Raw genomic sequence first — 9,258 nt, forward strand, 5'->3', positions numbered from 1 at the left:
ATAAAGTTAACACTAAAATCAGTGTGTATATATAACACAATTCTTCTCTTTAATTTTTATATGGCCTTAACTTGTCAATTGAGCGTTTTAGGCATCATGTTTATACAGACATTTTGTTTGCATTGTTGTATCCTATACGGCTATATTTAGCCAGCTCACTTTTGTTGAAACATTTGGTACATATAAAAAAAATAATTTTAAAAGTAATAATAAAAATTTATTTCAAAACATTGAGCATCGTGTTGGATTCGAATATAAACCTCACCAGGGTTCTCTAGTCATATATGATCATATACAGAATTAAATTATTTAATACATTTTCAACTGATGAGTTGTATCCGATTAGGCAAAATACTTAGTAAAATCATCTCTAATTGGATCTCATAATCTAAATATGGGGTATTTAACATATTAATTGATTACGAGCTGCTGCTAATATTGTCTGAACAGACAACAGCTTATTCTTCTAACTTTTGCCTACTTAAATTATATTAGCAGCAGTTCGAGATCAATTAGCGTAATTCTTATAAATTTGTTATTATTATTTTAATTATTATTTCCTATATTATTTTAAAATTGTTAAAATGATATATAGGAAAGTGATATAATTATAGCAATTTTAAAATTAATATCGGTGATTTCGATTTAATTCTGAAAAGACTAGAGATTTTTTTTTCGCTGTGATTATTCTTCGATTCGTTGTATTTTTACAACGAATCTTATCATATGATTATAAAGCCATAAATTTTGTAAGCACTACATCGAAATAAAGCGACGAATAAGATGTAATGTAAATGTATAGAAAATGCATTTCGAGAAAGATGATGCCCATTGCTATCTTACGTTTACTTTATTTATAATTTGATTTCATGTTATAGCAAATAAAATTCACACATGTGTATCAACATTGTGATGCAATATTAGCAATGCTTTAGATTATCGAAAATTTACAAATACAAAAAACAAATTGATATTTAGTTTTGTTATGCATACTTTCCTTTTCTGAATTTATCAATGGAATAATATAATTGGACTATAATAACAACTGAATATATAATTGGACTATAATAACAACTGTATGCCCACTGAATTTATTGTATTTCTTAAGGTTCTACTTTTAAGTTTTCTACGCAAATTCTTTTCGTTTTTTGCGTTTCTACACTCTATCAACGAAATTGTACTTTTCCAATTTACTGACAAAGTGCACTTATAGACGATCGCTCCTTTTCCCCTCTATCTCTTTTTCTCTATCTTTATATGCATGCACTTACGTCTTTCCTTGAAAGTTTTTCCCGTTTTTCGTTATTCGCGATGCGTAAATGGTCTGACATGTATCTAACGAATGTTTCCATTTTTCTTTTTTTTTATAGATCATGCGGAGCTGTATGACTGGCTAACTGATTCGCTCGTAAAGCAGGAGACCGCCAATGACATTTCGCAAAATTACTTCGATTTCGTCGCCACCGATTACAACGACTTATCATCAGATCCTTTGGAACATCGCAAGAAGAAGCTGGTGCCGCTCATTTGCAAGGAGTGCGGCAAGAGGTTCTCGAGAAACGACAGCCTCAAAAGACACGAGAAGCTCTATTGCAAAGTTAAAAGCAAAGTCAAGTGTTGCCGTTATTGTGGCGAGCAGTTTGATAAGCCTCATTCCCTGCGTCATCACATAGAGAGTGTTCATGCGTCCGAATTAGTAAAAACGGAACAGGAATCAACTTAAATTTTCTCACGTGTTTTTCGTTCCGTGAAAAGAAGAAGCATTTCTCTGTGTACTATCCTAATTCGGGAATCGTTTATATTGCACTGATCTTAAGTATAGTCTATTTGTTTACCGGCGGCGGAAATATCTTTTGTTTATAATTTGTTCGCAGATTTACTAGATATCGTATTATTAAACCTAGAAATAAATAATAAAAAAGAGGAGAAAATGTAAAGTTAAGTAATTATCTACACGGGAGCTGGACAAAAACAAAATGATTAGTACCTGGTGCGCGCGATATATATTTGAAGTCGAATGATTGTTATATCAATATCGTCTGCCCGCAGAGTGTAATGTATATGACATTTGTAAGGATAGCTTATTTCTCGACGAACAGTTTAGACTGTCTGTTGCGTTCTAGGCCTTCTTTGTGTCTATAAGAGTTACCTCTTTGTAATCGTGAAAATGCATACGGAGTATGTAACAATGTGCCCATTTAGCCTCATTATTTTTCTAATAAATAAAAGTGCAGATTTCAAGAAGGTAGCTCTTTTTCTCTTTTTATCTTTGTTTTCACTTGTATTTCTCTCTCCTTTCTCTCTCTCTCTCTCTCTCTCTCTCTCTCTCTCTCTCTCTCTCTCTCTCTCTCTCTNATTTCCAAACTCTATTCGACGTTTTACTCAAAAAATACAAAGAAATACATACCGTATACTCGAGATTGTCTCTCGATATCGCTTCTTTTTTAGCCTCTCAAAAAATCCCGAAAAGCCTTCATAACTAACGATCGAAATATTGGCGTATCGAGATAATTCCTAAATTTTCCTTCTCATTTTCCTCCGACCCTATAATTGTTAAAATCGAAACCAGAAGGTAATTCATAAATATATGCATGCCGCTGGCTGTACGCTGCTCGCTTGTTGGTCGTTCCTGCGCGTGTGCCCTTGTTTTTCTTAACGGATTATCATGTCTTTGCAGATGAGAACGGACAGTGCGGTGCGGACAAGAGCAATGACGAGGAGCCGGAGGTCTGTGAGGTGCCGTTTCACGGTCAACTGACGATGAACTACTTGCTCTGCGACTCGTCGATTCTGAACAGCGTGGAGGCCAACGTGGTACAGAAAAGCGCCAAGTCCTGCCAGCAGTTCCGCTGCGACGGCTGTGGCCGGGCTTACACACGGGTTGACAGCCTGAAACGCCATCAGCAGAAGTGCGACGAGTTTTTGGCGTCCTTTCAAGACCGACAGGAGAAGCTGGAGAGGCTTCAGCAGCAGGAGTACTATTGCAATCAGTGCGGCAAAACATACAGAAGGCTGGACACTCTACGCCGCCATCAGCGACTGGTGTGCGGTGACAAAGAGAGTAATCATGCTTTAAAGGTGGACAAGGCGAGCCTGTAAAGAGAATGCGGTGATGAAAATTCTGTTGACGTCGTTCAGTTTCCGAGATACAATCGAAGGTATATCGAGAGTTAATGCGATGCGGATCAAGTGTTATCGTCTCTCATACAAACAGAAGTGCACGGTGTGCTTGTCCAGATAAAAATGTCGGCTATGTATTATCATTTGCTGAGACGCGCTCTTAAGTGAGGAGAGTCGTACCACCGTGCGGCAACAACGGCTGAGTTGTTTCTCGCAAATCAAATTGTAGCGTATCATTAATTGTGCAATACTGTCATATTGCTTTATTAAGGATGAGTACTACTCATTTCTCTTGTATATTCGTACACAAGAAAAAGTGCTAGATCCAAGAAAATAATTACTCCTATATTTTTTAACAAATTTTTTTACTTGAATCGAGTAATTACTTGAATATAGAAAAAAGTACTGTATCCAAGTTATTACTTGGGATTACTTGGAAAAATATGTACTTAATCTAATTAAAAGTTTGCTAAAGAATATTAGAATAATTATTTACTTGAATCTAGCATTTTTCTTACGTATATACATGCAATTGACGACAGGGAAGAGAAAGAGAGAGATCTAGATTTTTCTTTATGGCCAATACATGAAGATGCACTGAATTCTGAATTTACGAGAAAATATCTCCACAAGATAAACGTGTACATAATCCAAAAAAAGAGTATGTAAATAAGTCTCTAATGTTCGATTTAAATTTTAAATAGTAGGATATTTAGACAAATATATTACTCGATTATAGCAATCACTGTGCAGATCATTGGAACCACACGTTGATTTCGTATGAATAATATATGTTTCGCCTTACACATCATTAACAAATAAAAGTGTTCCTCCTGAATAACGACTGTCAGTTTATTAAGTATACAATATAAGGCATAAATAAATAACGTGCTTGGCTTTATTCTTCTGTACACGACTAATTATGTTCTTTTTTGTTTTCATAGTAAGATATACGTAAAGATCTCATCGCGGACATGTACACGGAAAAAATTAAAATCGCAGGGTCCGTCTTTCGTTACGAATATCATACGATAATAATTATAGTTTTCCAAATGCGAGAGAAAAATTACGAAAAAGTATTAACAGAAGAAAAGAAAAATTATGTCACTTAGTTCCCAGGCGTTTGGATTTTGAATCTAAAACAACCATGATACTGTGGAAATTCATTCGGCCACGAAATTAGGCAATCGGTCAAATCTAATATCAAGGATTCCATATGCACACAGAGGGAGCCTGTCATAAAGAAGTTCTTTATGCACGAGTAGCGTACTAACCACGAAATTTGTTCCATAACTTGGTATCCCACGTTACAGAACAAATCGTTGAAGGGACTCGTCGCGTGCCGGAAGTACTCTCATTAGCCTTAAACTTTTTTCCGATCACTGCATGCCTACATTAGACCGTATTCATACGCTACGACCTAATCGAGGGTCGTGGCACGAGGTGATCGCGAGATAAGTTCGATCCCGTCTCGAGCGATCCGGACATCGTCTAATTTCCGGCGCTCTGCTTTCTTGCCGCAGGAGAGGACCAGCCACAGAGATACGACGCCCTGTGGATGTTGGAGAGGAAGGCGCGCAGCATTGGTCAAGAGGAGCAAGAGTCCCTCCCGTTCCCGAGCAAGTCGTATTCTTCGAAATTGCACGATTCCTCGGGACCTGGCTATCCCGTTGCTCACATGTACACCGGAGACACGTACATACCGATGATGCAGGCTGAATACATCTGCACCGACTGTGGCAAGAAGTACAAGTGGCAGGACAGTCTGAAGAGACACCAGAGAGTGGACTGCGGTAACAAGGAGAAAAAGTTCTCTTGTCACTTGTGCGATCGGAAGTTCAAGTACCGATACGAACTGCGAAACCACATTACCGCGCACCATATCACCGGCTGATACTCTTTCGCGGGTGACAGAAATGGAAAAGACTAAAGCGAGTATTGTTTATCGGGAGTCGCGAGATTTCGCGTTGTGTCGCGCGACGCTCGAAATATTTGTGATCTGAATTGAGACTGACTGCGGCGAATAATTAATTGCCCGAAGATAATTTGTACAGATTGAAGAAGATTGTGTTTCGTTACATGAAACACTGCGACATTAAAAGAAGAAAAAGGAACGAGGCTATGAAGCCTGATAAAAGATATTTTCTGTTGTGTAAGCTTGACAATGGTGGTTGAGAAGAAATGGAAATTAATTAATTTATTTGTGTCATGAGATATGCTGCACGATCTTTTTCCTCTCTTTATATATTATAGACAGAAAATTAAAAATATACCTCTCCGATAAAACACACTACATATCTGTATTGAGCCTGTAACATACAATATTCCTTACTCCACTTAATTTTTTGTTTTTTGTATTTATTTATATTATTTATGTAATCTTTGTTTCTCCTCCATAATATAGAAATTTGAACGCGTATTTCCCAGCACGTTAACGTCAACAAGTTATTCGGGTTTTCCGTATTTTCTAATTTTCAGAAGCTACTCTAAAAAAACTTAACTGCATATTGATTTAATTATTCGTATCAATTTGCATTGTTATAGTCTATCAAATCTCGATATCTTTTGTGCTCGATGGCAAGAATGAAACTAGTTATCGATAAATAAATCATATCTTCTCTTAATATCATCATATCAGGATTGTGAGTTAAGATGGATTTATCCAACTATTATAATGAAATAATCACAATATTTAATTAATATAATTAATTAATATAAATATTAATATTTTTTACGAAGAGATTCCTGGGTACAAATCGACTATACCCAGCACATTAATCACTAGTTTTCCAATTTTCAGGTGCGAATCAGAAAACTCGCGTGCGGCTATAGAATAAGTTATAAAAATATTCCATAAAAATAAAATTATGAGTGTGCGAGGGAAGCTACAAATACAAAGGGAGTCTAAGAAGTCAACGAGCTATTGATTATGATCAAAACAGCAAAAAATATATCTGTTATCAATACGACATGAGCTCCGGTGCGCTTTAAAATAAAATAATTGTCAGAGATATCGCATGTAGGATGAAATTTTTAAACGCAAGACCCAATCAGAAATTATATTCCATTTCTCGATCGTATAATATTATACAAATTGAAGAGCAATTTTGAATAATTTCGAACATGTAAACATGTAAACAAGACTAATCTATATATGTGTCCCACGACAAAATTCTCCTTCTATCTCCGAGAAAGAGATCCCATGATCCCAAGAAGATCCTAAATATCTAGGACGCTCTGCTGACAACCGCTTTCATGGTGTATGGCTACATGTAGCTCGACTCATGCTATGTATACGTCCGTGTCCTTGTGATCGATAATAATCCCTTTTAGGCTAACCACGATCCCCGAGACGAAATAGTGCGAAGATCTCGATCGAAGCCTGTACTGATCCTAATGTGTGTTTTCTAGAACGCAACTACTCGCCAAGTGCTGCGATCGAATGGTATTATCAGTACCAGACGATGTATCTGCGATTGATGGCGGAGAATCAGCTAACAGAGACGACGACGGAAACAACGACGATTGAGGACCCGACGAGCGGTTGTCCTGGCAAATACGTCAACGCGATAAAAATACAAAACGGCCAATCGAAGGTGGAAGTCAACGGCAGTCAGTCAACTGCTGGACCGATTCGCGATTCCACGGGATGGTACTCTTGTCCACGTTGCGGCAACGCCTACAGCAGACCTCATTCGCTGAACAGGCATATAAAGTTCGAGTGTGGTGTGGAGCCGCAGTTCGAGTGTCCCATCTGCCATAAGAAATCGAAGCACAAGCATAACCTTGTGCTGCATATGAGAACTCATCAGAAACCTTGAAACCTATTAGCTTCGAGAACACTGTGACTAAGAATTGCGTGTATCTCGTGATTTCGATGTAATTGTGTAACCTTAGTGAGGACGATCGATTGATCGGTTCAGTAGAATCTTGTAAGATGATACAAGTTACATTTGAAGGATCGTGACATTGTCGTTTATAAAACTATCGAATTGACTCTATTCTATTGAACGTTATAGTTCATTGTTGTTTTATCTTCGAAGTACTTTTACGATCATCTGCGAGATTTACAAAGCACCTTTTCTGGTACAATATCTTGAATGAAAGATCAATTTTCTGGATTTAATGATATTTCTAGTCCTGCTGTCTTCTGCCAATTGTTAAAAGAGAAATATTATAAAATATTATTCTTTATTTTGTTGTGACCACACATTACTTTATGGCGATTACAGACAATAAATGCGTGATCGGAGGGAAAAAAAATATATATATATGGGTCATTCCATGTGAAAGGGGTACGCTCAAAAATTAGATTTGATCGAAACCTATGGCAATCGGTAGTACTATTTTAGAAAACATTTGTCGAATTTTTTCGGATTTTTTGACCCACACCATGAGCTTCTATGGCTGTCATAAAATTCGAATTTTTGCTTCGACTACTAGTTTTTTAATTCTCGTCGTCGTCGTCGTGCCAATAAAAAAAATCTGAAACCATTGTAGCTTTATAGCATTTTTCCCGTAGAATCTGAAAAAAATATTTATAAAATTTTAGGGGGTAGTTTTCACCCTTATTTTGAGATTTTAAAGTTTAAAATCGGAATTTCTTAAAGTACGTCACCTTTGATTTTTTTTTGTTTTTTTATTTTATTCCTTTTTAAATTTGCTTTCGATTAAGTCATGTCTCATGATGGTAATCGACCTGGAACAGGCCCAACCGTCTTGAGGGTTGAGATATAACGGTAAAAAGGTGGATTTTTGCCTTTGGGCCTTATGTTGGGCCTGTTCCAGGTCGATTACCATCATGAGACATGACTTAATCGAAAGCAAATTTAAAAAGGAATAAAATAAAAAAAACAAAAAAAAATTGAAGGTGGCGTACTTTGCCAAATTTCGATTTTAAACTTTAAAATCTCAAAATAAGGGTGAAAATTACCCCCTAAAATATTTTTTTCAGATTCTACGGGAAAAATGCTATAAAGTTACAATGGTTTCAGATTTTTTTTATTGGCACGACGACGACGACGAGAATTAAGAAACTGGTAGTCGAAGCAAAAATTCGAATTTTATGACAGCCATAGAAGCTCATGGTGTGGGTCAAAAAATCCGAAAAAATTCGACAAATGTTTTCTAAAATAGTACTACCGATTGCCATAGGTTTCGATCAAATCTAATTTTTGAGCGTACCCCTTTCACATGGAATGACCCATATATATATATATATATATCGATATGTATATATATATATATATACATATATATATGCTATACACACACACACACGCATGCACGCACGCACGCATGCACGCACGCACGCACGCACGTACGCACGCATACGCATATGTACAGAGGGTGTTTCATTTTAATTAATATTGTCAAATATCTTTGAAATTATAGCTGTAATGAGAAAGTTTCAGGAGGAAAACGAACGATGGTGATATTAACAACTTCCACATTGAACTGGAAGTTGATGAATTAATGATACCACTTTTGGAAACAGCATAGGGAAAGTGAGTCGTGTGGGGTATTATAAGATAGCTCTTTTAAAAATAAACTCGTTTCATCTGAAACATTTTATTATTTAACGCACTTTTATCGGTACAAGTTGTTTAATACGAAAAATTACATTTTATGAAAAAAAATATTTTTCATTGAAAACAAAAATAAGGGTTTTTTAACGTTCCTAATAATAATAGCAACCTGTATATGTAAATAAGATTAAAGTGCTAACAGATTTACTACTTTATGGCACCTAATTAATCAAACTATTCTTTATTAATTGAGAATTACATAATATAGAAATAACATTGAACATTTCATTAACCCATTAGCTGCCACGATCTCCATTTGGGGCTCAAAACAAAACATAATTTGAATATAATTATACTGTTATACAATTTTTTGTGCATATATATAACTTATCCGGCCAAAAATTTCAAAAAAAAAAATTTTACAGTTAATAGGTTAAGTTAGATATACTTTAAGAATATATCAGATTCATATATAATTGTAAAGTCTTCCAAAGAATAATATAAGCAACGTAAGAATCAAGAGGAGCCTAATATATCAAGAAAGAACATTAATATATCTTTAAATGTGCCATTTAAAATAACCGTTATAATCCCTTCTGCCAAGTTGAAA

At 35.8% G+C, this 9,258-nt stretch overlaps 4 protein-coding genes across 4 annotated transcripts in view; all 4 read left to right on the forward strand.

Annotated features, from left to right (window-relative positions):
- The window catches only part of LOC106748558 (zinc finger protein 497-like), a 3,994-nt gene extending 2,537 nt beyond the window's left edge, over nucleotides 1-1,457 (forward strand). Inside the window, exon 2 of the mRNA XM_014627218.1 lies at nucleotides 1,371-1,457. Coding sequence (XP_014482704.1) covers nucleotides 1,371-1,389 — 19 coding nt within the window. The 3' untranslated portion in view covers nucleotides 1,390-1,457. The remainder of the gene's footprint in view (nucleotides 1-1,370) is intronic.
- On the forward strand, nucleotides 1,034-3,118 carry LOC106748557 (zinc finger protein 510-like). Its single transcript, XM_014627215.1, has 2 exons — nucleotides 1,034-1,609; nucleotides 2,678-3,118. Exon 2 carries the CDS (start codon nucleotides 2,761-2,763, stop codon nucleotides 3,097-3,099), a length of 339 nt encoding a protein of 112 aa, XP_014482701.1. The 5' UTR covers nucleotides 1,034-1,609; nucleotides 2,678-2,760; the 3' UTR covers nucleotides 3,100-3,118.
- LOC106748553 (longitudinals lacking protein, isoforms F/I/K/T-like) lies at nucleotides 3,077-6,156 on the forward strand. Its single transcript, XM_014627212.1, has 2 exons — nucleotides 3,077-3,158; nucleotides 4,644-6,156. Exons 1-2 carry the CDS (start codon nucleotides 3,113-3,115, stop codon nucleotides 5,012-5,014), a joined length of 417 nt encoding a protein of 138 aa, XP_014482698.1. The 5' UTR covers nucleotides 3,077-3,112; the 3' UTR covers nucleotides 5,015-6,156.
- LOC106748556 (protein glass-like) lies at nucleotides 6,153-7,433 on the forward strand. The gene has a single exon (XM_014627214.1). It carries the CDS (start codon nucleotides 6,585-6,587, stop codon nucleotides 6,939-6,941), a length of 357 nt encoding a protein of 118 aa, XP_014482700.1. The 5' UTR covers nucleotides 6,153-6,584; the 3' UTR covers nucleotides 6,942-7,433.
- Nucleotides 7,434-9,258: the final 1,825 nt, after the last annotated feature.

The sequence above is a fragment of the Dinoponera quadriceps genome, unplaced genomic scaffold (assembly GCF_001313825.1).
Source record: "Dinoponera quadriceps isolate SergipeBrazil2010 unplaced genomic scaffold, ASM131382v1 scaffold2171, whole genome shotgun sequence".
Classification (NCBI taxonomy): domain Eukaryota; kingdom Metazoa; phylum Arthropoda; class Insecta; order Hymenoptera; family Formicidae; genus Dinoponera; species Dinoponera quadriceps.

Coding starts and splice junctions, on each gene's coding strand:
- LOC106748553 (XM_014627212.1), top strand. CDS start 3,113: ATGAAAATTCTGTTGACGTCGTTCAGTTTCCGAGATACAATCGAAG. Junction 3,159..4,643: donor TTTCCGAGATACAATCGAAG/GTATATCGAGAG, acceptor TTCTTGCCGCAG/GAGAGGACCAGCCACAGAGA.
- LOC106748557 (XM_014627215.1), top strand. CDS start 2,761: ATGAACTACTTGCTCTGCGACTCGTCGATTCTGAACAGCGTGGAGGCC.
- LOC106748556 (XM_014627214.1), top strand. CDS start 6,585: ATGTATCTGCGATTGATGGCGGAGAATCAGCTAACAGAGACGACGACG.